Source organism: Heptranchias perlo, chromosome 39 (genome assembly GCF_035084215.1).
Source record: "Heptranchias perlo isolate sHepPer1 chromosome 39, sHepPer1.hap1, whole genome shotgun sequence".
Classification (NCBI taxonomy): Eukaryota; Metazoa; Chordata; class Chondrichthyes; order Hexanchiformes; family Hexanchidae; genus Heptranchias; species Heptranchias perlo.
Window position 1 is genome coordinate 1,648,433 of NC_090363.1, and position 24,939 is coordinate 1,673,371.

Sequence of the window (24,939 nt, forward strand, 5' to 3'; positions counted from 1 at the left end):
TACTCAAACATATTGCTCCATTAGTTCTTGGTGTATTTGTAAGGATTAGAAACGGAGGTTTCTGGGTCTGATCGTAATTGGGTTGGTACCACCCCCGAAATCTGGTTTCACATTTAGTTGTGATTGTATTCTCCTTCCATTGCTTTCTCACAAACATTGCCTTACTTGTCTTCGCGTTTATCCAGCCACTATCTCGCATTCTGTTCCCGTTAATTTCAATTTGATTTATTACCCACTCCGCTATTTCTTGGGAAGTTAGGGGTCTGGTCTGAGTGGAATGCCTCCCTTGGATTGAACTGGGATATGTAAGCACACCCAGCAACTAGAGATACCTTGACGTTTTACATACATATATGACATGTATAAGAAAGTATTGACATGCAGTTCCCTTGAAACACGATTGAGTCTACTTGCAGCAGGGGTTGTAGCAGGTTCTATGCCAATTCCCACCTACACGATCAGGCATGCCGAGCCAATTATTCCCAAATGATCTAACATTTTAGGGCATGCCATGCTGCAACGGTCACTTATAATAGTTTAATTAATCAGTCAGTTTTTATCGGCTGGTTCCCCACCGCCGGGGTCCTTGTATGGGGATTTTTTACAGTGGGACGTGTGTATCCACGAAGGTCGTTCCTTCACTTTTACAGCGGTGTTCGTTGTGAGGAGTACTTGAAAGGGTCCTTCAAACCGGGGCTGGAGTCCGTTCTTTCGCTTAAAGATCTTTATGTAGACAGAATCTCCTGGCTCGATACTGTGACACCTCTCTCCTGTGGGTTCAAGCTGTGCTTGTTTGACCTGTCGGTGAAAACTAGAAACACAGTTAGTTAACGCAACGCAATATTGTAACATGTCCTCCTCCATTGTGTGTATATCCATCTGTTTTATGGACAGAGGTGCTGAGAAAGGCAGACATTGTGGCCGTCCCATCACAATCTCGTGTGGTGACAGTCCTGTCACCCTGCTGGTTGAGGACCTCATGACCATGAGGGCTAAAGGCAATACATCTACCCATTTTAGTCCTGTTTCCTCACAAAGTTTGGACAATTTATTTTTTAACATGCCGTTATATCGCTCAACTGTACCTGATGACTGTGGGTGATAACTCCAGTGAAAGTGTTGATCGATCTGTGGTCCTTTACACAGTTCCTTTACAACAATCCCTGTGAAATGGGCCCCGTTGTCGCTCGACAATTTATGGGGTATCCCGAAGAGCGGGATAACTTCTCTAAGCAAACATTTAGCAACAGCTGTAGTATCATTCTTTCTACATGGAAAAGCTTCAATCGATCTAGAAAACATATCAATTATCACTAACACATATTTATATCCCATACGTGGGGATAATTCAATAAAATCCATTTGCAAGTGTGTAAAGGGTCCGTCAGGACCTGGATGCACAGAACGTACTGTCTTTTCAGTTTTACCAGGATTCATTCGGTGACAGACAGTACATTGGTCGCTGATTTGTGTGAGAGCCTTGGTTAAACTGGGTGCAAACCATGTTTGATTCACATAGTCGGCCATTCCGGTCTTACCGGCATGCGTAAAGGTATGAACACATCTAGCGAGCCAGGGTAAAAGTTGGCGAGGGGCCCACACGGCCATCGTGGTGGACCCATAAACCTTCCTGGTTCTTTGTACAATTCTGATTAACCCATTCCACCACCTCGTTTTTCCCCGCCCTGGACTGATGTTCAATGACATCTTTCAATGATGGGAGTACCGATCCTGGATCTTTCTCTCTGGAAACCATAAGGGAAACCAGAGGTCCTGTGTCAGAAAGTGCTGCCTGTTTTAATGCTGTATCAGCTCTTTCATCGCCCAGGGAGACTTGGTCTCGTCCTCCGGTATGGGCTTTACATTTTACTATAGCCACCTAAACAAGTTCCATTAGTGCTATCAAAAGATGATTGATCTGTTCAGCATTTTTAATAGTTGTTCCATTTGATGTCAAGAATCCACGTAATTTCCAAATCTGTCCATAATCATGTGCAACGCCGAATGCATATCGTGAGTCTGTGTAAATGGTGGCTGTTTTTCCCGTAGCAACAATTCAGGCTCGCGTTAGGGCGAATAGTTCTGCCTGTTGTGCTGAAAAGGTGGGTGGTAGTGAATAGGCTTCTATAGCAGAATGTTCATCAACAATCGCGGAGCCTGCACGAGGGGACCCTCCTCTGTCTCGCAATGCTGACCCATCGACATGGAGATTTAATTCACAGTTCAAAATAGGTTGTTCGAAAAGGTCAATTCGTGGATTGGTTACTGGCTGAGTTACTGCCTCGCAGCAGTGTGGTGAGCCGTCTTCTTCAGTAGGCAGTAGAGTAGCTGGATTCAGGGTAGTACAGCGTTGTATAGTAAGATTAGGATTTGACAACAGTTCAACCTCGTACCTGCTGCTTCTCGCAGTAGTGATGTGTTGGGTAGCGCATCGTGTTAACAGGATTTCCAGCGAATGGGTCACATACAAAGTGGTGCAATGATTGAGGGGAATAGTCTGTGCTTTCTGCACCGCATATGAGGCAGCAGCCAATGCCGGAAGGCAGCCGGGTAATCCCCCAGCGACTGGGTCCAGCTGGACGCTATAGTATGCTAACGGGGTCTCATGGTCACCGTGAGATTGGGTGAGGACTGCTTGTGCAAACCCAGCTTTATGATGGACATACAAGTGGAATGGTAATTCATAATTGGGGAGTCCAAGAGCAGGTGCAGATATTAATGCCTGTTTCATCTGTTTGAAATGATCTTGTGCTTTCTCATTCCATATAAGATAGACTGGCTTGTCGTCACCCATCATGTCCAGTAGAGGTCTCGTCATTTCAGAATAACTCATTATCCATTGCCTACAGTATCCTGTCATTCCAAGAAAATGTTTCAATTGTTGCTGGGTCTGTGGGACAGGAGCCTCACAAATAGCTGCGACTCTTTTCTTTGATAATCGTCGAGTGTCTTTATGTAATTCAGGTCTCAAATATTCTACAGTTTCCGAAACAAACTGGAGTTTAGACCTAGAGACTTTATGTCCTTTTTTAGCGAGGGCACATAACATGGTAATAGAGTCAGTCTGGCAAGCAGAAGAATTTGGTGAGGCTATTAACAGATCGTCTACATACTGGATCAGAGTGGATCCTGCTTCTAAGACAATGTCCTGCAAGTCTGCCTTTAAACACTGTGAAAATATGGTTGTGCTCTCAGTGTAGCCCTGAGGTAATCGTGTCCATGTATATTGTCTTCCCTTAAACGTGAAAGCAAAAGGAAATTGAGAGTCGTGATGAATTGGGAGACTGAGAAACGCTGAACATAAGTCAATCACTGTGTAATGGGTGGAGCTGCGAGGTTTACTGGTGAGAATTACAGCAGGGTTGGGCACAACAGGGCAAACAGGGAGAACAGAGCCATTCACTTCCCGTAAATCTTGTACGAGCTGCCTCTTTTGAACAGGTAAAATAGGAGTGTTGCAAGGACTTTTAATTGGTATAATGATTCCCTGATTTAACAAGTCCAAAATCACTATGGAGATGCCTTCTTCTGCCTCTGCTGACATGGGATATTGAGACAGTCTCGGGAAGGGCACTCCAGGTTTCATAGTAACCCTGTATGGCTGAGCAGTGAGCATTTTTCCCACTTCATTCGCATGTTGGGACCAGAGTTGCTCCAGGACCCTTTCTAACAGATTCGCTACTTCTGTATTACACACGTACTCACTTCGGTTTTCGAGCAGGTCTCTGTCTAACATCTTTCGTTTAAAGACTGCATGATTGTTTATAAAGGGATGTAAGAAAGTGGCAAAGCCAGCTCCTTCGTTTAGCCACATTACGGTACCTCCCTCGATACCTGCGATTTCGGTCCATGTTAAATGGTTTAAGTGTTTGACCATGGGTCCAAGATCCTGTTGACCATGGCCTTCCACAACTGCCAGGGTGCAGTGGGGGGCACTATTAGCTATTTTAAATTAAGGTTTTATCTCATCAGGGAGTATGATTGACACAGCTATGCCAGCCGGACCTATCAAAATCGTATCGCATGTGAGATCGAATTCTCGTCCTTCAATTGTTTGATAAAAACATTTTTTGCAATTATCGTGTCCAGTTTCATCAAAGTAGGCTGTACAATGTAAATTGTATTTCCAGGAGGTTAAGTTTAGGGATGCTAGGTAATCAGATGCCGCCTTAGATACGTATTGTAAACAATTCTACAACACCAAGTTATAGTCCAACAATTTTATTTTAAAATTCACAAGCTTTCGGAGGCTTCCTCCTTCCTCCTTGGACTATAACTTGGTGTTGTAAAATTGTTTACAATTGTTAACCCCAGTCCATCACCGGCATCTCCACATTATGGCCCTAGATACGGACTGCAGGGACCCCACCAATCTTCGAAGTTTTATGGCCCGAGAGTTACTGTTGTTCATTAACCATTTATAAATAACAGGTGTCTCAAATTCTCGAAGGGAGTACATTCCATAAGTTTCTTCAGGGATAGACACTTTTAATCCCTTATCCGTGCATATAATTGTGGCTCTCATTTTACATAAGAGATCTCGTCCGAGTAAATTAACGGGTGCGTCCTCTGATAGTAGGAATGCATGTTGTCCGTGGAATACTTCTGATTTTATGTCTAATGGTTCTGACCATTGCATAGTTTGTGTAACTCCTGACAGGCCAACACATTGTACACTTTTATCCATTTTGGGGGCTTCTTTTGCCATTTCTTTGGACAATAAAGAGTTAGTAGCACCCGTATCGACAAGGAAGGGCACTTGTTTTCCCCCCATGTGTAGATAGAGGCATGGTTCTTGGCCAGCGTTCACTGAGACTATCGGCATTTGACAATCAGGTTTCTGACACAGGGGGGTCCAAGGGCATCATGCGGGATAATTTCCGGGATTATTACAATTTGAATTACCCCATGGATTCCCAGTCGAAAATTGGGCTTGGGGTCGAGTGGTGGGCTGATCAGCACAATTTTGCGGTGGACCATTGGCAGATCCTCTGTCAAACTGAGGACAATTTGACCACAATTATAACACACACCATAGAAAGGTTTTTTTTGAATTTCCCGTACCGAGATATCTAAAACCTCCTGGTTGAGGTGGGCATAACCCGTGTCCGCGTTGTGGGCGTCCCCTCCCTCTATTATGTCCCATATAAGATAAGGTGACCGGGTCATTTGGGGTCACCTTTGTTTCTGCGTAGATGGAGGTTTTATTTTTATTTTCTTTGCTTTCTCTACTACGATCCTGGACATTCTTTAGAATGGATGTCAATTGGGGCACAGTTTTGTGTCTCCAAGCTAGGCATATCAGAGTCAGTGGGTCTTTTAATTCTGGTCTGAGTCCGTTAATGAGGGCGTTAACGAGTGGCACTTGGTATGGCTAAAGATGCTTACCAGAACACTGGTCAAAAATATTCTCCATTCTTTCTATATACTCCTCAACATCCTCATCCTTCCTTTGACTGGTTTCTGTATTCTTAGTCCAATTTGTTTTTTTTGGGAATTTTGTGTGCATTACTTCATACAAGTTTTGGCAGAATGCATCATCTGCCACTGTCTCATCTGATCCGTTGGCTGCCCTATGGTTCCGGATAGGGGCAAAACTTTCATCGCCCTCACACAGTCTTTTATATTTGTTATCTTTCAACCATGCGCGTAATAACTGATCCATATCCACTATGGTTGGATGGTGACAAATGACTATCGTTTTCAATTGATCAATAGATTTTTCTAAATCTTTGGAGGGGTCTGGTAAGTCCTGGATGATTCCTCTCAATTCAGTAGCTGTCCATCGACGGTGGACGGAAACAGGGTCTCCGCCTGCAGCATGGACATTGGGGAACCGTCTTAAGGGCAATTGGGTTCTGGCTGGGGTGGGCCAAGATTCCCCGTCGTCTCCCTCTCTCGCCTCTCTTCGTTTTATGGCACCCCGGATACTCTGACTTGGGGCCGCAGTCTGGGAGGGCGTCTGGGCAGCTATTGCACCAATAGTGCCGCCCTCGAAATTAAATGGAGGTTGGGGATTTAAAGGGTTACCGGGGTCCCCTTCGTTCTCAGGCTGTGCAGGTACCTGCTCCTGATAAGCCGGGGGGTTTCGTGGGGCTCGCATCTGTCCTATGAAATAATCATCGTCATTATCAGGGGCAGTGGGTAGGGCAGGATATAATGGCACAGCTACCGGCGACTGTTTCTTTATTAACATTTGCTTAATCTTTATATCTTGTTTAATATTTCTACTGGCCATTTTACTCTGTTCGTGTCTTGATTCTGCTTCTTTTTTCCAATCTAAAAATGCCGCCCACTTAACCCCTTTTTCACCTTTCTTTTTCGGGTCTCTATCTTCTAAAGATTTTTCTAAACACTTAATTCTATCCATATTAAATGTGCCGTCTTCGGGAAAAGGATATTTTCTAGTCCTGGTCCATTTGGACCAAACTATCAACTCGTCAGATGTTTCTTTCCCAAAGTTTCTGTACATATAAGCAGCAGGTGTTCCCTTTGGAGGGATTTTGCATGCGCTGGCACCCATAGCTTCTATTTACAATTCTTACAATATAGTACACAGCGATATAACGATCGCAATTCTGTACTTGATAATTCAGCTGATTGGACAAGACGTCATGTGTTCTCTACACTTACTTTAGGGTCCTGGCCTTCACGTGGGGTTAAAACCCTCTTAATAACCAGCTCAGGCTAGGTGCGTGAGAGAAACGTCTGCAATTAGTTGAATCAGCTGACTTATACAAGATTTTTTTTTAGTGTTTTTATATCTTAACACGATGCAGCAGGTAAACCAGAATTTCACACTTTTCCGAATAATGCGACATCAACACCAGCCTGCATTTGTCGCTACTACAGACTTGTAATTTCACACTTTTCCGAATTTTTACATGTTCAAATTACAATTTCACACTTTTCCGAATGTTAAAATTTTATTTTACACAAGTCCGTAACCCGGTTACCTCTCTCTTTTCCTGGCGCCTCCACTAGCAGCTGATCATCTGTTGGTCCCATACAGCAACCTCAACGTCACTCTAGTAATCTCACTGGTATCACAGATCCACTCCGTTATTGCTCTCTTTCAGCCCGTTACTATAACACCGCAGCTGACAATATCGAGTTACCTGTCGCGCGTCTCTCTCTCTTTTTTTTTCTTCCCCCCCTTTTTTTCTCCTTGTCTATACGAAACACATTTCCTATGATCGCCTTCCAATTCCTAAAGGCAAACAGAAGAATTAGTCACGTCAGTTAATGCATACATTTACCAATCGCAGTGCGTCTGCGGCTTGTACAGACAACGTGTCCATACTTACCGGGGATCACAAGCGATCTCGGTGGGACCTCCAAGAAACTGTTGAAAACTTAAACTTAATATTACCTATTCTATACAATGCATTAACTCCCAAACACTTAATTCAGACAAGCAAGAATTTATTATGAAAACTTGTACAAGTGGAAGTGTACCCCAAACAATGGTTGGGGATACGTCTTCGCTGAGTTCAAGAAACAGCTCACGTTTATATAGTTCATTAACAACGCCCACCTGTCATAGAAAATGGGCGTACACGTACATTCTTTATTGGTTCAGGTAGTTAGTCAATAAAAAATAGGGAACCCACCCTCCGGCTCGCCCCTCTATCAGATCTCCGCTTGATCTTCTTGTGTTCCAGTGAAAGGAGCCCCAGTGTCTATAGGTCTTGCCTCATAACTAAACCCTCTCATCACCCAACACACAGACACAGACACAGACACACACGGACACAGACACAGACACACACACACACACACACACACAGACACACACACACACACAAACACATTACAGCAGGGGGGCCACCAGATAACAATCAACGGCACTGAGGGCAATTATAGCAGGCGCCCCTGCTGCTGTCCCGGCTGAGAGTGGGTGTAACTGAACATTGGCCAGGGATCTGCGTGGTTCGGTTCTCCGGTGGGCAGTGAACCATCACCAAGGGAGCTCCTGGCGTCAGTTCCAATTCCGTGTTGACGTAATGTGAAATTATAGGATGTGGGTCTCCCTGGTGATTGCCCACAGCGTGGGGGGGATATTTTAACCTAACCTGCCCGTCGGGAAACTGCCGGGATCGGGTGCTGGTCCTACACCCCAACCGATTTTACTCTCTATTGAAGTCCAGGGGGTGTGAAACCAGCGATCCACCCCCAACTGGTGGGACTCCCACCCGGCGAGTTGGGTTAAAATGATTCCCAGTCCAACCCCGACTTTTGGATGAGGTTCGGAGAAGAGGCCAGAATGGGGCAAGAGGAGAAACAGAGGGTGTCCTGCTCTGCGGTGCGTGTACCATGGGGGTTAGATTGTGTTCAGGAGTGGGGACTTGAACCTCAGACTCGGAGGCGAGTGTACAACCCACTGAGCCGTGGTTGTTGAAGGCCCCGTGTGTAGGTCACCCACTCAGAGGGTGGCGCTTATCAGCTTTTGGTGATTTACTTATTTTAATTTGCAGAGACCCCGAGACTCACCGTGAGCCCAGAACTCCTGCACCTGACGCCCGGCCGGGAGCAGACGGTGCTGTGCGAGATCTGCTGCTATTACCCCCTGGACGTCAGTGTGAAGTGGACGAGAAAGAGATCCGGCAACAGCAGCACTGAACACATCAGCGAGAGCTGGCTGAGCGGCCACCGCGTGAACCCTGACGGCACGTACAACCTGACAAGTTCCATCACCATCAAACCCACTGCAGAGGATCACCACAACGTCTACACCTGTTATGTTGACCACGTGTCTGTGAAGGCAGGTCTCAGGGAGAGCGTAACCCTGAAGGTGGCAGGTAAAGACCACGCAAAAACCAGGCGATCACATAGAATTACATCGAATGCACAGCAAACAAACAGGCCATTCGGCCCAACTGGTCTATCCCAGTATTTATGCTCCACACGAGCCTCCTCCCTCCCTACTTCATCTCACCCTATCAGCACATCCTTCTATTCCTTTCTCCCTCATGTGTTTATCCAGCTTCCCCTTAAATCCATCTACACTATTCACCTCAACTACTCCTTGTGGGAGCGAGTTCCACATTCTCACCACTCTCTGGGTAAAGAAGTTTCTCCTGAATTCCCTATTGGATTTATTAGTGACTATCTTATATTTATGGCCCCCTCGTTCTGGTCTCCCCCACAAGTGGAAACATCTTCTCTACGTTTACCCTATCGAACCCTTCCATAATCTTAAAGACCTCTATCAGGTCACCTCTCAGCCTTCTCTTTTTCCAGAGGAAAGAACCCTAGCCTGTTCAATCTTTCCTGGTTGGTATAACTCTTTCCTGATAATGACTGGCGGACCTCCGCTGAAATCAAGACTCCAGGTGAAGGCACGAGGGCCGACTTTACGAGTTTGTCTGCAGATCGGCCACCAGCCTTCACACTTCAATATTGCAGTCCGCCCGTGCCAGGTGTGTGAGAGACTCTTCACCAGAATCACGAGCTCGGAAGGCAACCCTTCCCCCCCCCCAGCGTTTGACCCACTCTAATGACCAACATTCTTCACCTGCAGCCGTTTAAAGTAGGAGTCTTGCCCCCAGCTCCCCTTTTAAAGGATGTCACCACTTCAGGACCCCTTTTTAAAGAAGGGAGTGCACTGTTTACACTGCTATCAGCTGTGGTTGTGAGGAGTCCAGCTCCATAATACGAGCATTCCATCCGGACTGCTTCCTCCCCGTCTCTGCAACCTCCTCCAGCCCTGCAACCTTTCTCCAACTCTGTGTTCCTCCAACTCTGGCCTCCTGTCCATCCCCCACTCCTTTCACCCCACCATTGGCGGCCGTGCCTTCAGCTGCCGAGACCCTAAGCTCTGGAATTCCCTCCCTAAACCTCTCCGCCTCTCTCTCCTCCTTTAAGATGCTCCTTAAAACCTGTCTCTGTGACCAAGCTTTTGGTCACCTGTCCTAATATCTCCTTATGTGGCTCGGTGTCAAATTTTGTTTGATAATCACTCCTGTGAAGCGCCTTGGGGACGTTTCACTACGTTAAAGGCGCTATATAAATGCAAGTTGTTGTTGTTGTGCAGTTACCAATTGAAAGTGACCCCTTTTAAAAGGGGCTCTTGCCATCAGGGCCCCTTTTAAAGAGAGAATCTCGCCATCAAGAGAATGACAATTAACTGTAACCTGATTTTTAAAAATTTGTTGAATACTTTGGTTTGAAAGGAATATTCTGGAACAAGGCAATGACCTGGTCGATCTGTGAGCTTCCTTCTACCGATGCCAGGCTCACACTGTGTTTAACGCTCCCTTGTGGTTGCTATACTGCCTGAAGCTGCCATTTCCGGTTTGCCCACCTGCTCGGGCCTGCCTCGGTCCGTAGGAAAGTGGCCGAGCCCATCGGGGGGAACCGAGCTGACCCGGGGTGGCGGGGGCGCAGATTTTGGTCTTCACGGTGATCTGGCGGAGCGGGCCACTCGCCCATTATCCTCGCCCCATTTGCGTTCCATTGAGCAGCGGCTGGTTCTGTAAAGAGCGGGTCGTCTGAATACCTCCCAGACAGGAGGAAGAGCCAAAAACGACCTCAATATATCCGCAGCGGACCCCCTCCCACCCCGGGACGGCTGAATACTGATGGTGCTGGTGCCACCTCAGTGCTCCTGGTGCGTGCGGGGGAGCAGGTATCGCAAAGTTCCACACCCCCAGCCCGAGTTTCTCCATCCGTTACCTTTAAGGGGCCGGATAGTCCCAGGATGGGGTGTGCAACGATTCTGAGACCAGTCCCGTCACACTGCGGAGATCGGGACCTGTATCCCCCCCCCCCCTCCTCCCTCTCCCCCCAAAAAAACGCCCTCAGGTGACTCAGCTTTCAAGGGGCTCTGATCCCGATGACAAGACTCTCTCTGTAAATAGGGTTCGGGCCCAGGGCGATTCACGCTGGTGAGGTACCAGATTAGGATCTGCCTGTTTAGAGGGAGTGACGGTAACCAAGGAATGATTAACAGGGTTTCTCCTGATCTCCTTGCAGGAGCTTCTGGTCCTTCTATAGAAGATGCAATTGGGATGTTTATTTGTGCCTTTTTCCTGTACGGCACGTTGAGACTGCTCTACTGGTTATTCGCAGAAAAAGGTAATTCCCCTCAGTGCTTGCACGATAAACTGCTTTGCCGAACAGACCATGAGAGGTGGAGGCTGGCTGTATTCTCCCCATAGTCTTGTTAGTCTATGCCAGGGGTGCAGAAACACTCCATCGTCAGGGAGACTGTAAAAAGAGGCCATTCAGCCCAACAAGCTCAAAGGATGGGTTGGGGTGGGGGTCGGGTCAGGGCGGAGTCGGAGAGGTGGGTGGAAAATCCCGCCCTGCGTCTACGCTCCTCACTGGTGAGAGCCTCCAATCAGCCCGGAGGAGACGGGACCCTCCCTACCTGGAGGGGGAGCTCACAGCGCCAAGCTGCTTTGCCGAAGGCTCTTTCGGGGGGAACGCCGCAGCACGTGAGCACCCCGTTTCGATTGGATGGACCGATGGCTGTGCAGGTGGTCCCCGGGGAGGGAGCGGGTTGGGGATCGTTCAGATCCCTCCCTGACCCTCCTCCCCCACCCTCCCTATCTCTGTAACCTCCTCAAGCCCCTACCACCCTCCGAGATCTCTGCGCTCGTCCAATTCTGGCCTCTTGCGCATCCCCGATTTTAATCGCTCCACCATTGGCGGCCGTGCCTTCAGCTGCCTGGGCCCCAAACTCTGGAATTCCCTCCCTAAACCTCTCCGCCTCTCTCTCCTCCTTTAAGACGCTCCTTAAAACCTACCTCTTTGTCCAAGTCCCCTGACCTAATATCTCCTTATGTGGCTCGGTGTCAAATTTTGTTTGATAATAGCTCCTGTGAAGCGCCTTGGGACGTTTTACTACATTAAAGGCGCTATATAAATGCAGGTGGTTGTTGTTCTTGTTGTTAAGAGAAGGGAGGGAGGATTATTAACTTTATTTTTCTCTCTTTCAGTTTATCCTCTTGTGTCCGGCTCGATGGAGGAAACCAAGGTAAAAGGTCGACAAGAATTCCAAGTGTTTACATTGTGTGACCTGCGGCCTCAGTTAGTCACGGCCAAACACAGCTTCTTCCTACGTGCTGTTTGGAGGGAAAGGAGCTGAGCTTTTGAGGGGTGGTCCTCCTGTTGGGGCAATTCTGATGGTGATGGCCCCCTTTCAGGGCTGTGGTCCTGGTCAGAACGCCTGCTTTTGAGCACTCAGCCCTGAGGCCGGCAATCGCCAGAGCCAGGACCCAAGGGGGGTCAGTGTGGCTCAGTGAGTGACACTCTCGCCTCTTTGAGTCAGAAGGTCGTGGGTTCAAGTCCCACTCTGGAGACGTGAGCACGAAATCTAGGCAGTACTGAGAGAATGCTACACATCCTCCCTCTTCTCCCTCCCCTTTCTTCTCCTCCTCCTCCTTCCCATCCCAGACCGGGAAGCTCCCAGTTCTGATTCCTGAGCTGGCTGATCTCAGCCAGGGCTGATTTTGGTCTCACTGCCTCTGTTTTTGGGGAGGGTAGAAAGTAGAGCACGGTTCCCACCCCTGTGGGTGTTGACTGAAGAGCGGGTCAGAATCAGCTGCGATGCTGCCCCCCACGGTCGGATAGCCACTCACTGTCGAGGCTCCCACATGAATACTGCTCTTTCGGGTAAGGGGCAGAGAAAGCCTGTGGAATTGGAGCCCCCACCAATAAATCATTGGCTTCAGGAGACAAAGAGAGAAATTGGATCAGCGAAAGATTGGTGGGTCTGGTCGTTCTCGGGTCAACATAAGAAATAGGAGCAGGAGGAGGCCATTCGGCCCCTCGAGCCTGCTTCGTCATTCAATAAGATCATGACTGATCTTCAACCTCAACTCCACTTTCACACCCGATCCCCATATCCCTCGATGCAAAAAAACGGAAACAGACCCTTAGTGGCAGGGGGCGGGGTGGAAGTATTGTCTGTTACCAGTCGTTACATTCTGGTCTTTTTCCCCCCCCTTATTTCAGGAGAAAATGAATTAAACCTGTGGACTGCAGTCAGTGAGGAGCTGAAACATTGGTGGTATGTATAAGCTGGAACTCTTTCCCCGTCTCCATTGCCCGATGATAGCCCCTGTCGCCATTAGCCGCTCCGTTTCACTTTTGTGATGAGCTCACCGGCGCTGTCTTCACCATGACACCAAATCCCAACGATGCTCGACAACTGCGATGCCCCCCTGCCCCGATTACCTAGATCTCCACTTCAAATTTCAGCTGGGACAGAGAGAGAGGGAGACAGACAGAGACAGAGACAGACAGACAGAGGGAGAGAGAGAGAGACACACCTACACACACAGACACACCCACACACACGGAGAAAGAGAGAAAGACACACACAGCTAGAGAGAGACATGGAGTGAGACACACATACACAGACACACACACACACACACACACACACAGACACACAGAGAAAGAGAGAAAGACACACACAGCTAGAGAGAGACATGGAGCAAGGCACAAATACACAGACACACACGCACACACATACACAGACACACACACACAGATGCACACATACAGAGACTGAGGGAGACTGAGAAAGAGACAAAGAGACAGACAGGGAAAGAGCAAGAGAAACAGAGACAGAGGGAGCAAAGCAGTGCACAAGCAGAATTCTACACTAGACAGGGTTGCTGGGGGCATGCGGGACACCAGGAGGCAGACTGGGGAGTGCAGGTCAGTATAATGCTCACCTGCAATCTGCATTCTGCACTGTCAGTGACACAGCAGCAATGTAAATGCACCAACATTTTTATTATATATTCATTAATAGGTTAAGGGTGTCGCTGGCGAGGTCGGCATTTATTGCCCATCCCTAATTGCCCTTGAGAAGGTGGTGGTGAGCCGCCTTCTTGAACCGTTGCAGTCAGATATGTTTGTTCCTGTTACAGGTCCAGCTGGAGCAGTGAAGGGGCCACTCCACTCCACTCAGTCCTGGCCAGATGTGGATACAGAAGTGTACAGAAGCAAGACTTTGTGTTTCTCTGTTTTGTTTTATCCACTTGCTTTTGTGTGGCTTGCATTTATAGAACAGTTACAAGGGATACAGATGCTTTCTGATTGGGTCTTGTAAATAATTCTCTGAAGTTTGTGATGAAGTCTTTAAATAATTGTGATTCAAACTGCTCTGAGCCTTTGCACTCTGTACAGGTCTTAGGCTTATTTATTGAAAATTCAAAATGTTGGGAAGGAAATTCCCCTAGTCTGTGTGCGTTAGAGACACTGTAAACACAGTGGGAAGATTCTCTCTACTCTCTCTCTCTCTGTTAGAGACACTGTAAACACAGTGGGAAGATTCCCTCTCGTTTCTCTCTCTCTCTCTCTCTGTGTTAGAGACACTGTAAACACAGTGGGAAGATTCCCTCTAGTCTCTCTATCTCTCTCTCTCTGTGTTAGAGACACTGTAAACACAGTGGGAAGATTCTCTCTGGTCTCTCTCTCTCTGTGTTAGAGACACTGTAAACACAGTGGGAAGATTCCCTCTCGTTTCTCTCTCTCTCTCTCTCTGTGTTAGAGACACTGTAAACACAGTGGGAAGATTCTCTCTGGTCTCTCTCTCTCTGTGTTAGAGACACTGTAAACACAGTGGGAAGATTCCCTCTCGTTTCTCTCTCTCTCTCTCTCTGTGTTAGAGACACTGTAAACACAGTGGGAAGATTCCCTCTAGTCTCTCTCTCTCTCTCTCTGTGTTCGAGACACTGTAAACACAGCGGGAAAATTCCCCCAGTCTCTATGTGTTTGAGACACTGTACACATTTCTGATTTTGCTGGAGGTACAAAACAGAGGATACCTGTTGACGACTCTGTCTCTCATGTCAGTAACCAATGGTGACCAGAAACAATCCTCTCCCCCAATAGGATCTTGCACCAAAGATGATGAAGTAACCCACAGGTTGAGAGGAGATCAAGTAGACGTCATGTGTGCAGCCTGCACTCTCTCCCCTCCAAGAGACTGTGGATGCTGGGGGTCGACTCGAGCTTTCAAGACTGAGATCTGTAGATTTTTGTTGGGTGAGGGTATCAAGGAATACAGATTACCCACATCCCAAAAACAATTTCCATATATATATATATATATGAGAAAATCTCAGTCAGGCAGTGAAAGGAAATGAGGGGAACTTCTATATGGAAGGGATTGAAGGGGAGGGTGGACAAGGCTGGAGGCTGGTAGGACAGTGGGTCTGGCGATGGGTGAAATCGGTCCAATCTGAAGTTACTAAAGGCAGTGCTCAGATCTGAGGTTGCAGAGTGTGTCCAGGAGAAAAAAAGAGATCCTAGGAGTAATTTTCTTGTGGTCCACAACGCCTCAAATTTAAAATTCTCATCCTTGTTTTCAAATCCCTCCATGGCCTCGCCCCTCCCTATCTTTGTAACCTCCTCCAGCCCTCCAACCCTCCGAGATCTCTGCGCTCCTCCAATTCTGGCCTCTCGCCCCACCATTGGTGGCCATGCCTTCAGCTACCTAGGCCCTAAGCTGTGGAATTCCCTCCCTAAACTTCTCTGCCTCTCTCTCCTCCTTTTAAGACGCTCCTTAAAAACCTACCTCTTTGACCAATCTTTTGGTTAACCTTCTTTGGCTCAGTGAGGCTTTTCACCAGTTGTGTGAAATCGGAAAATTGCCCCTGCTGCTCACGAAGCTTGTCTTAAACTTGTTTGGAACCTGTTAGGCAACCAATGGCAAAGACATGAGCATGGGAATAGGAGAAGGCCATTCAGCCCCTTGAGTCTGTTCCAATCTCAGTATTGAAATTTTCAATTGACCCCCAGCCTCAACAGCTTTTTGGGGGAGAGAGTTCCAGATTTCCACTCCCCTTTGTGTGAAGAAGTGCTTCCTGACATCACCCCTGAACGGCCTGGCTCTAATTTTAAGGTCCTGCCCCCTTGTTCTGGACTCCCCCACCAGAGGATCTAGTTTCTCTCCATCTACCCTATCAAATCCTTTAATCATCTTACACACGTCAATTAGATCACCCCTTAATCTTATAAACTCACAGGAATACAATCCTACAAGGCAACGAACAGATCAGATGTAAAATCAGTGTCGTAAGCAGGATTTTTTTTTGGGGGTGGCGGGCAGTGCTTGGAGATGAACTTGCCAGACTGAACCAAAGGGGTTAATTCCCTTATGTGATTTCAGTGTTCGGATAAAATGGCAGTTCACTAGATATAGAAGCAGGTGGTGTTTCCCAAAGAGAGACTTGTTCTTTGGGACGAGTAGCCTTGGGCTTAGGTAAGAATAGGAACAAGTATCTTATGTCCGAGGACTCAAGTAAGAATTAGGAACTGGTAAATCTTATGACTCAGGCTTGGTTAAGAACTGGGGACCAGTTGATTGTATGACTGTGGGAATTATGTAATGAGAGTTCTTCAGTCTGTGTTATCAGTATAACGTACTATCTTGCTCAAGGTCCTTCGCCTGACAGTTACAAGTGTCGAAGACTTGTCTGTGTGCTTGAGAGAAACCTTCATAAGTGATTACATAATATCTTTTGTTAGGTGAAATGTAAAAATTGCACATTCACAGTCTCACCCTTCCTGTTTTCTTTTGAAATGTTGGATATGTTACCTTTCATACTTGTACATCTCTCTCTCGTCAGTCCTATTTAGGGGCCTTAATTATCTTCTAGCTTTCCAATGTTGATGAAGAGTCTGCACATGGTCCATTAACCTGCCCTGTTACAGATGTGGACGTCATTTTCTGTTTATTTCAGATTTCCAGCCTTTGCAGTGTTTCATTCTTTTCTGTCCATCTCTGGCGGCTGTTGAGAAATTTCAAACATGTAAACCAAGCAACAAGAATTGTTTTTAGAATAAAAGTCTGTTTCTCCCCCCACCTGCTTCTGTGTCTTATGACCTTCAGGCGACCAGTTGCTAAGACTCTTCAATGAATTTTCACCCTCAGCAGAGTGCAGAGAGAGAACCTAGACCAAAGATCTCACCATCTGTCCTGTCCCTCATCTGGTTGGACTCGGTGAAAGATGGCCACCCCTGATAAGGGAGCTGTGTAAGGGAGAGAATTAAAGCTGAGGGGAGGGGAGCGAAGGGGAAGAAACTGAAGGAGGCATAGGAATATAGGAATGGGAGTAGGCCATTCAGCCCCTCGAGCCTGTTCCGCTCTTCAATTAGATCATGGCTGATCTGTATCTTATCTCCATTTACCCGCCTTGGGTCTGGAACCCTTAATCCCCTTACCCAACAAAAATAGCTATCAATCTCAGTTTTGAATTTTTCAATTGACCCCCAGCCTCAACAGCTGTTTGGGGGAGAGAGTTCCAGATTTCCACTCCCCTTTGTGTGAAGAAATGCTTCCTGACATCACCCCTGAACGGCCTGGCTCTAATTTTAAGGTTATGCCCCCTTGTTCTGGGCTCCCCCACCAGAGGAAATAGTTTCTCTCTATCCACCCTATCAAATCCTTTAATCATCTTAAACACCTCAATCAGATTACCCCCTTAATCTTTAATACTTGAGGGAATTCAAGCTTAGTCTATGTAACGTGTCCGCATAATTTAACCCCATAAGTCCTAGTATCATTCCAGTGAATCTGAGCTGCACCCCCACCAAGGCCAATATATCCTTCCTGAGATGGGGTGCCCAGAACTGAACCCGGTCTCCATACAGGGTCTAACCAGAGCTCTGATGATTAATAACATGAGACTTCCTTCCCAAAGTTTCATGGTCTAATCCCATTGTTACTCTTTTCTTTCCCTTTCTTGATATGGAATCTATGACCCAAGGATCAATATTCCCCAGCTATTTCCCCACCTCAAATCCCACCATGTGGCCCCGTTGTTGGGCAGCATCGGGTAAAGTACCACAAACAATAACTTGCATTAATATAGTGCATTAAAAGTAGTAAAACGTCCCAGGGCGCTTCACAGAAACGATTATCAAACAAAAAAATAGATGCTGAGCCATAGGAGGAGATATTAGGACAGGTGACCAAAAGCTTGGTCAAAGAGGTAGGTTTTAAGGAGAGTCTTAAAGGAGGAGAGAGAGGTGGAGAGGCAGAGAGGTTTAGGGAGAAAATTCCAGAATTTGGGGTCTTGAAAGCTGAAAGTGCAGCTCCATTTTGTGGCCACGTAGCATGAATCATCAAATTATATTCGGTCCATCGTGCCTGTGCAGGAATAATAATCCCTTAACACCCCCAGAAATCATTGCCTGTTTCACAAACCCCATTCTCCCTCTGGACAGTGGACGTGTGCTTGGAACCTGACTTCAAATTACAAACATACCAAAGAGACGGACAGAGTAAGGTCCATCGAGCCTGTCCCATTCAGTCATGTTGCAATTAAGCTATGGGCCCCGACAACATCCTGGCTGTAGTGCAGAAGACTTGTGCTCCAGAACTAGCCGCGCCTCGAGCCAAACTGTTCCAGTACAGCTACAACACTGGCATCTACCCGACAATGTGGAAAATTGCCCAGGTATGTCCTGTCCACAAAAAGCAGGACAAATCCAATCCGGCCAATTACCATCCCATCAGTCCACTCTCAATCATCAGCAAAGTGATGGAAGGTGTTGTCGACAGTGCTATCAAGCGGCACTTACTCACCAACAACCTGCTCACCGATGTTCAGATTGGGTTCTGCCAGGACCACTCAGCTCTAGAGCTCATTACAGCCTTAGTTCAAACAAGGACAAAAGAGCTGAATTCCAGAGGTGAGGTGAGAGTGTCTGCCCTTGACATCAAGGCAGCATTTGACCGAGTGTGGCACCAAGGAGCCCTAGTAAAATTGAAGTCAATGGGAATCGGGGCATACTCTCCAGTGGCTGAAGTCATACCTAGCACAAAGGAAGACGGTCGTGATTGTTGGAGGCCAATTATCTCAGCCCCAGGACATTGCTGCAGGAGTTCCTCAGGGCAGTGTCCTCGGCCCAACCATCTTCAGTGCTTCATCAATGACCTTCCCTCCATCACAAGGTCAGAAATGCGGATGTTCGCTGATTGCACAGTGTTCAGTTCCATTCGCAACCCCTCAGATAATGAAGCAGCCTGTGCCCGCATGCAGCAAGACCTGGACAACATCCAGGTTTGGGCTGATAAGTGGCAAGTAACATTCGCACCAGACAAGTGCCAGGCAATGACCATCTCCAACAAGAGAGAGTCTAACCACCTCCCCTTGACATTCAACGGCATTACCATTGCCGAATCCCCCACCATCAACATCCTGGGGGTCACCATTGACCAGAAACTTAACTGGACCAGCCATAGAAATACTGTGGCTACAAGAGCAGGTCTGAGGCTGGGTATTCTGCGACAAGTGACTCACCTCCTGACTCCCCAAAGCCTTTCCACCATCTACAAGACACAAGTCAGGAGTGTGATGGAATACTCTCCATTTGCCTGGATGAATGCAGCTCCAACAACACAAAATATCCCGCTTGATTGGCACCCTATCCACCACCTTAATATTCACTCCCTTCAGCACCGGCGCACTGTGGCTGCAGTGTGTACCATCCACAGGATGCATTGCAGCAACTCGCCAAGGCTTCTTCGACAGCACCTCCCAAACCCACAACCTCTACCACCCAGAAGGACAAGAGCAGCAGGTACATGAGAACAACACAACCCGCACGTTCCCCTCCAAGTCACACAACATCCCGATTTGGAAATATATCGGCCATTCCTTCATCGTCACTGGGTCAAAATCCTGGAACTCCCTTCCCAACAGCACTGTGGGAGAACCGTCACCACACGGACTGCAGTGGTTCAAGAAGGCGGCTCATCACCACCTTCTCAAGGGCAATTAGGGATGGGCAATAAATGCTGGCCTCGCCAACGACGCCCACATCCCATGAACGAATAAAAAAATGCGCCAGGATCTGCAATGCTCCCCACCCATGCAATCTCCCATCTCCTTGTTCTTTCTAAGACTCTACCCCCTGGTTTTTAACCTAACCCGCCCTGCGAGAACGGCATGGTTTCAGGTGGATCTCTGATTTGCTCTGGATGTTACGCTCCGGTGATAACTGGAGCAGCAGTGGTGTAAAAAGTACAGTGATCAGGACGATGAACAGGTGCAAATCCCACTCCCGGGATCTCCCGCCCTCCCCACACAAGGAGAGCATTTCCTGGGAGTGAATTCAGTGCCTGTTCTCATGAGGATGGCCTCAACCGGGATCTTGGGTTCATGTCACGCTACACGTAACCCCACCAGCAAGGAAAAAATAGTTATCTGTTTTTAATACAACTGGAAATTATCTCTCTCTCTCTCTCTGCCTTTCGGGTCTCTTTCTCTCTGTCTGTGTAATTTGACACATTGTGTATTCAGTATACTGGGGCCTACTGTTTTCCGTGGCTAACCTGTCTGGACACAACGACAGCTTTGATTGGTGTGATGGTGTCCCAGCCTAATATAAGATATGCGATTTGAGAACCTCTCATTCACTACTCACCTGATGAAAGAGATCATCTCCGAAAGCTTGTGATTTTAAAATAAAATTGTTGGACCAAAACCTGGAGTTGTAAGATTCCTTACATTTGTTCTCTACCTGTTTAAATACTTGTTACTTAGACCTGAGAGTCGGGTGGGGAGCGAAGGTGAGAAACTCCCTGATCAAAACAGGAAACACAAGGAAGCTTGGCAATTGAAAATGTACAAAATAACTTCTGTTGGGAGATCCAAGCCATGATTTCTGATAAGAATATCTGGTGGCAAAGCTCTTTACAACGGTGGGGCCACTTCAAGTTAACCCGATATTTTGAGACCAGGTAGTTGTGGACGGAAACTCCCCCGATTAAATTGTGCACGTTTACAAAATACCACAGAAACCGTTTGCTGGTCAATGGCAAACACAAGGGACAATTGCAACCGTCTACTTTGCTGTTGGGAATCTCGCCCCACCAGCTGTGGGCCTCAGAAATGTCAGGGTGAGAGGTCTGTGATTTCCCTCCCCATCAAGTGGACAGTCAGATTCCTGACACTTGCGGCCATTGGGAATAGTCCTCCACTGACCATGTGGACTGCTGGAATTGTCCCGCTGATCTTGTGCAGTCGTGTTGGTGTACAGCGAGATAAAGTGTTAACGAGTGAACAGTGCAGGAGTAGCAGGCCTCCTCCTCCTCCCCATCCCAGACCGGGAAGCTCCCAGTTCTGATTCCTGAGCTGGCTGATCTCAGCCAGGGCTGATTTTGGTCTCACTGCCTCTGTTTTTGGGGAGGGTAGAAAGTAGAGCACGGTTCCCACCCCTGTGGATGTTGACTGAAGAGCGGGTCAGAATCAGCTGCGATGCTGCCCCCCACGGTCGGATAGCCACTCACTGTCGAGGCTCCCACATGAATACTGCTCTTTCGGGTAAGGGGCAGAGAAAGCCTGTGGAATTGGAGCCCCCACCAATAAATCATTGGCTTCAGGAGACAAAGAGAGAAATTGGATCAGCGAAAGATTGGTGGGTCTGGTCGTTCTCGGGTCAACATAAGAAATAGGAGCAGGAGTAGGCCATTCGGCCCCTCGAGCCTGCTTCGTCATTCAATAAGATCATGACTGATCTTCAACCTCAACTCCACTTTCACACCCGATCCCCATATCCCTCGATGCAAAAAAACGGAAACAGACCCTTAGTGGCAGGGGGCGGGGTGGAAGTATTGTCTGTTACCAGTCGTTACATTCTGGTCTTTTTCCCCCCCCTTATTTCAGGAGAAAATGAATTAAACCTGTGGACTGCAGTCAGTGAGGAGCTGAAACATTGGTGGTATGTATAAGCTGGAACTCTTTCCCCGTCTCCATTGCCCGATGATAGCCCCTGTCGCCATTAGCCGCTCCATTTCACTTTCGTGATGAGCTCACCGGCGCTGTCTTCACCATGACACCAAATCGCAACGATGCTCGACAACTGCGATGCCCCCCTGCCCCGATTACCTAGATCTCCACTTCAAATTTCAGCTGGGACAGAGAGAGAGGGAGACAGACAGAGACAGAGACAGACAGACAGAGGGAGAGAGAGAGACACACCTACACACACAGACACACCCACACACACGGAGAAAGAGAGAAAGACACACACAGCTGGAGAGAGACATGGAGTGAGACACACATACACAGACACACACACACACACACAGACAGACACACAGAGAAAGAGAGAAAGATACACACAGCTAGAGAGAGACATGGAGCAAGGCACAAATACACAGACACACACGCACACACATACACAGACACACACACACAGATGCACACATACAGAGACTGAGGGAGACTGAGAAAGAGACAAAGAGACAAACAGGGAAAGAGCAAGAGAAACAGAGACAGAGGGAGCAAAGCAGTGCACAAGCAGAATTCTACACTAGACAGGGTTGCTGGGGGCATGCGGGACACCAGGAGGCAGACTGGGGAGTGCAGGTCAGTATAATGCTCACCTGCAATCTGCATTCTGCACTGTCAGTGACACAGCAGCAATGTAAATGCACCAACATTTTTATTATATATTCATTAATAGGTTAAGGGTGTCGCTGGCGAGGCCGGCATTTATTGCCCATCCCTAATTGCCCTTGAGAAGGTGGTGGTGAGCCGCCTTCTTGAACCGTTGCAGTCAGATATGTTTGTTCCTGTTACAGGTCCAGCTGGAGCAGTGAAGGGGCCACTCCACTCCACTCAGTCCTGGCCAGATGTGGATACAGAAGTGTACAGAAGCAAGACTTTGTGTTTCTCTGTTTTGTTTTATCCACTTGCTTTTGTGTGGCTTGCATTTATAGAACAGTTACAAGGGATACAGATGCTTTCTGATTGGGTCTTGTAAATAATTCTCTGAAGTTTGTGATGAAGTCTTTAAATAATTGTGATTCAAACTGCTCTGAGCCTCTGCACTCTGTACAGGTCTTAGGCTTATTTATTGAAAATTCAAAATGTTGGGAAGGAAATTCCCCTAGTCTGTGTGCGTTAGAGACACTGTAAACACAGTGGGAAGATTCTCTCTACTCTCTCTCTCTGTGTTAGAGACACTGTAAACACAGTGGGCAGATTCCCTCTAGTCTCTCTCTCTCTCTCTGTGTGTTAGAGACACTGTAAACACAGTGGGAAGATTCCCTCCAGTCTCTCTCTCTCTCTCTCTCTGTGTTAGAGACACTGTAAACACAGTGGGAAGATTCTCTCTGGTCTCTCTCTCTCTCTCTCTGTGTTAGAGACACTGTAAACACAGTGGGAAGATTCCCTCTAGTCTCTCTCTCTCTCTCTCTGTGTTAGAGACACTGTAAACACAGTGGGAAGATTCCCTCCAGTCTCTCTCTCTCTCTCTCTGTATTAGAGACACTGTAAACACAGTGGGAAGATTCCCTCCAGTCTCTCTCTCTCTCTCTCTCTCTGTGTTAGAGACACTGTAAACACAGTGGGAAGATTCTCTCTGGTCTCTCTCTCTCTGTGTTAGAGACACTGTAAACACAGTGGGAAGATTCCCTCTCGTTTCTCTCTCTCTCTCTCTCTCTCTGTATTAGAGACACTGTAAACACAGTGGGAAGATTCCCTCTCGTTTCTCTCTCTCTCTCTCTCTGTGTTAGAGACACTGTAAACACAGTGGGAAGATTCCCTCTAGTCTCTCTCTCTCTCTCTGTGTTAGAGACACTGTAAACACAGTGGGAAGATTCCCTCTAGTCTCTCTCTCTCTCTCTGTGTTCGAGACACTGTAAACACAGCGGGAAAATTCCCCCAGTCTCTATGTGTTTGAGACACTGTACACATTTCTGATTTTGCTGGAGGTACAAAACAGAGGATACCTGTTGACGACTCTGTCTCTCATGTCAGTAACCAATGGTGACCAGAAACAATCCTCTCCCCCAATAGGATCTTGCACCAAAGATGATGAAGTAACCCATAGGTTGAGAGGAGATCAAGTAGACGTCATGTGTGTAGCCTGCACCCTCTCCCCTCCAAGAGACTGTGGATGCTGGGGGTCGACTCGAGCTTTCAAGACTGAGATCTGTAGATTTTTGTTGGGTGAGGGTATCAAGGAATACAGATTACCCACATCCCAAAAACAATTTCCATATATATATATATATATATATGAGAAAATCTCAGTCAGGCAGTGAAAGGAAATGAGGGGAACTTCTATATGGAAGGGATTGAAGGGGAGGGTGGACAAGGCTGGAGGCTGGTAGGACAGTGGGTATGGCGATGGGTGAAATCGGTCCAATCTGAAGTTACTAAAGGCAGTGCTCAGATCCGAGGTTGCAGAGTGTGTCCAGGAGAAAAAAGAGATCCTAGGAGTAATTTTCTTGTGGTCCACAACGCCTCAAATTTAAAATTCTCATCCTTGTTTACAGATCGCTCCATGGCCTCGCCCCTCCCTATCTTTGTAACCTCCTCCAGCCCTCCAACCCTCCGAGATCTCTGCGCTCCTCCAATTCTGGCCTCTCGCCCCACCATTGGCGGCCATGCCTTCAGCTACCTAGGCCCTAAGCTCTGGAATTCCCTCCCTAAACTTCTCTGCCTCTCTCTCCTCCTTTTAAGACGCTCCTTAAAAACCTACCTCTTTGACCAATCTTTTGGTTAACCTTCTTTGGCTCAGTGAGGCTTTTCACCAGTTGTGTGAAATCGGAAAATTGCCCCTGCTGCTCACGAAGCTTGTCTTAAACTTGTTTGGAACCTGTTAGGTGATCAATGGCAAAGACATGAGCATGGGAATAGGAGAAGGCCATTCAGCCCCTTGAGTCTGTTCCAATCTCAGTATTGAAATTTTCAATTGACCCCCAGCCTCAACAGCTTTTTGGGGGAGAGAGTTCCAGATTTCCACTCCCCTTTGTGTGAAGAAGTGCTTCCTGACATCACCCCTGAACGGCCTGGCTCTAATTTTAAGGTTATGCCCCCTTGTTCTGGACTCCCCCATCAGAGGAAATAGTTTCTCTCTATCTGCCCTATCAAATCCTTTAATCATCTTAAACACCTCAATTAGATCACCCCATAATCTTCTATACTTGAAGGAATCCTAGTCTCTAGTGGT

General features: G+C 47.4%; 1 protein-coding gene across 1 annotated transcript in view; it reads left to right on the forward strand.

Annotated features, from left to right (window-relative positions):
- LOC137305052 (tapasin-like) overlaps positions 1-16,829 on the forward strand; it is a 29,823-nt gene extending 12,994 nt beyond the window's left edge. The window contains exons 5-9 of the mRNA XM_067973824.1: positions 8,478-8,801; positions 10,978-11,079; positions 11,946-11,983; positions 12,964-13,018; positions 13,890-16,829. Coding sequence (XP_067829925.1) covers positions 8,478-8,801; positions 10,978-11,079; positions 11,946-11,983; positions 12,964-12,978 — 479 coding nt within the window. The 3' untranslated portion in view covers positions 12,979-13,018; positions 13,890-16,829. The remainder of the gene's footprint in view (positions 1-8,477; positions 8,802-10,977; positions 11,080-11,945; positions 11,984-12,963; positions 13,019-13,889) is intronic.
- The last annotated feature ends 8,110 nt before the right edge of the window (positions 16,830-24,939 follow it).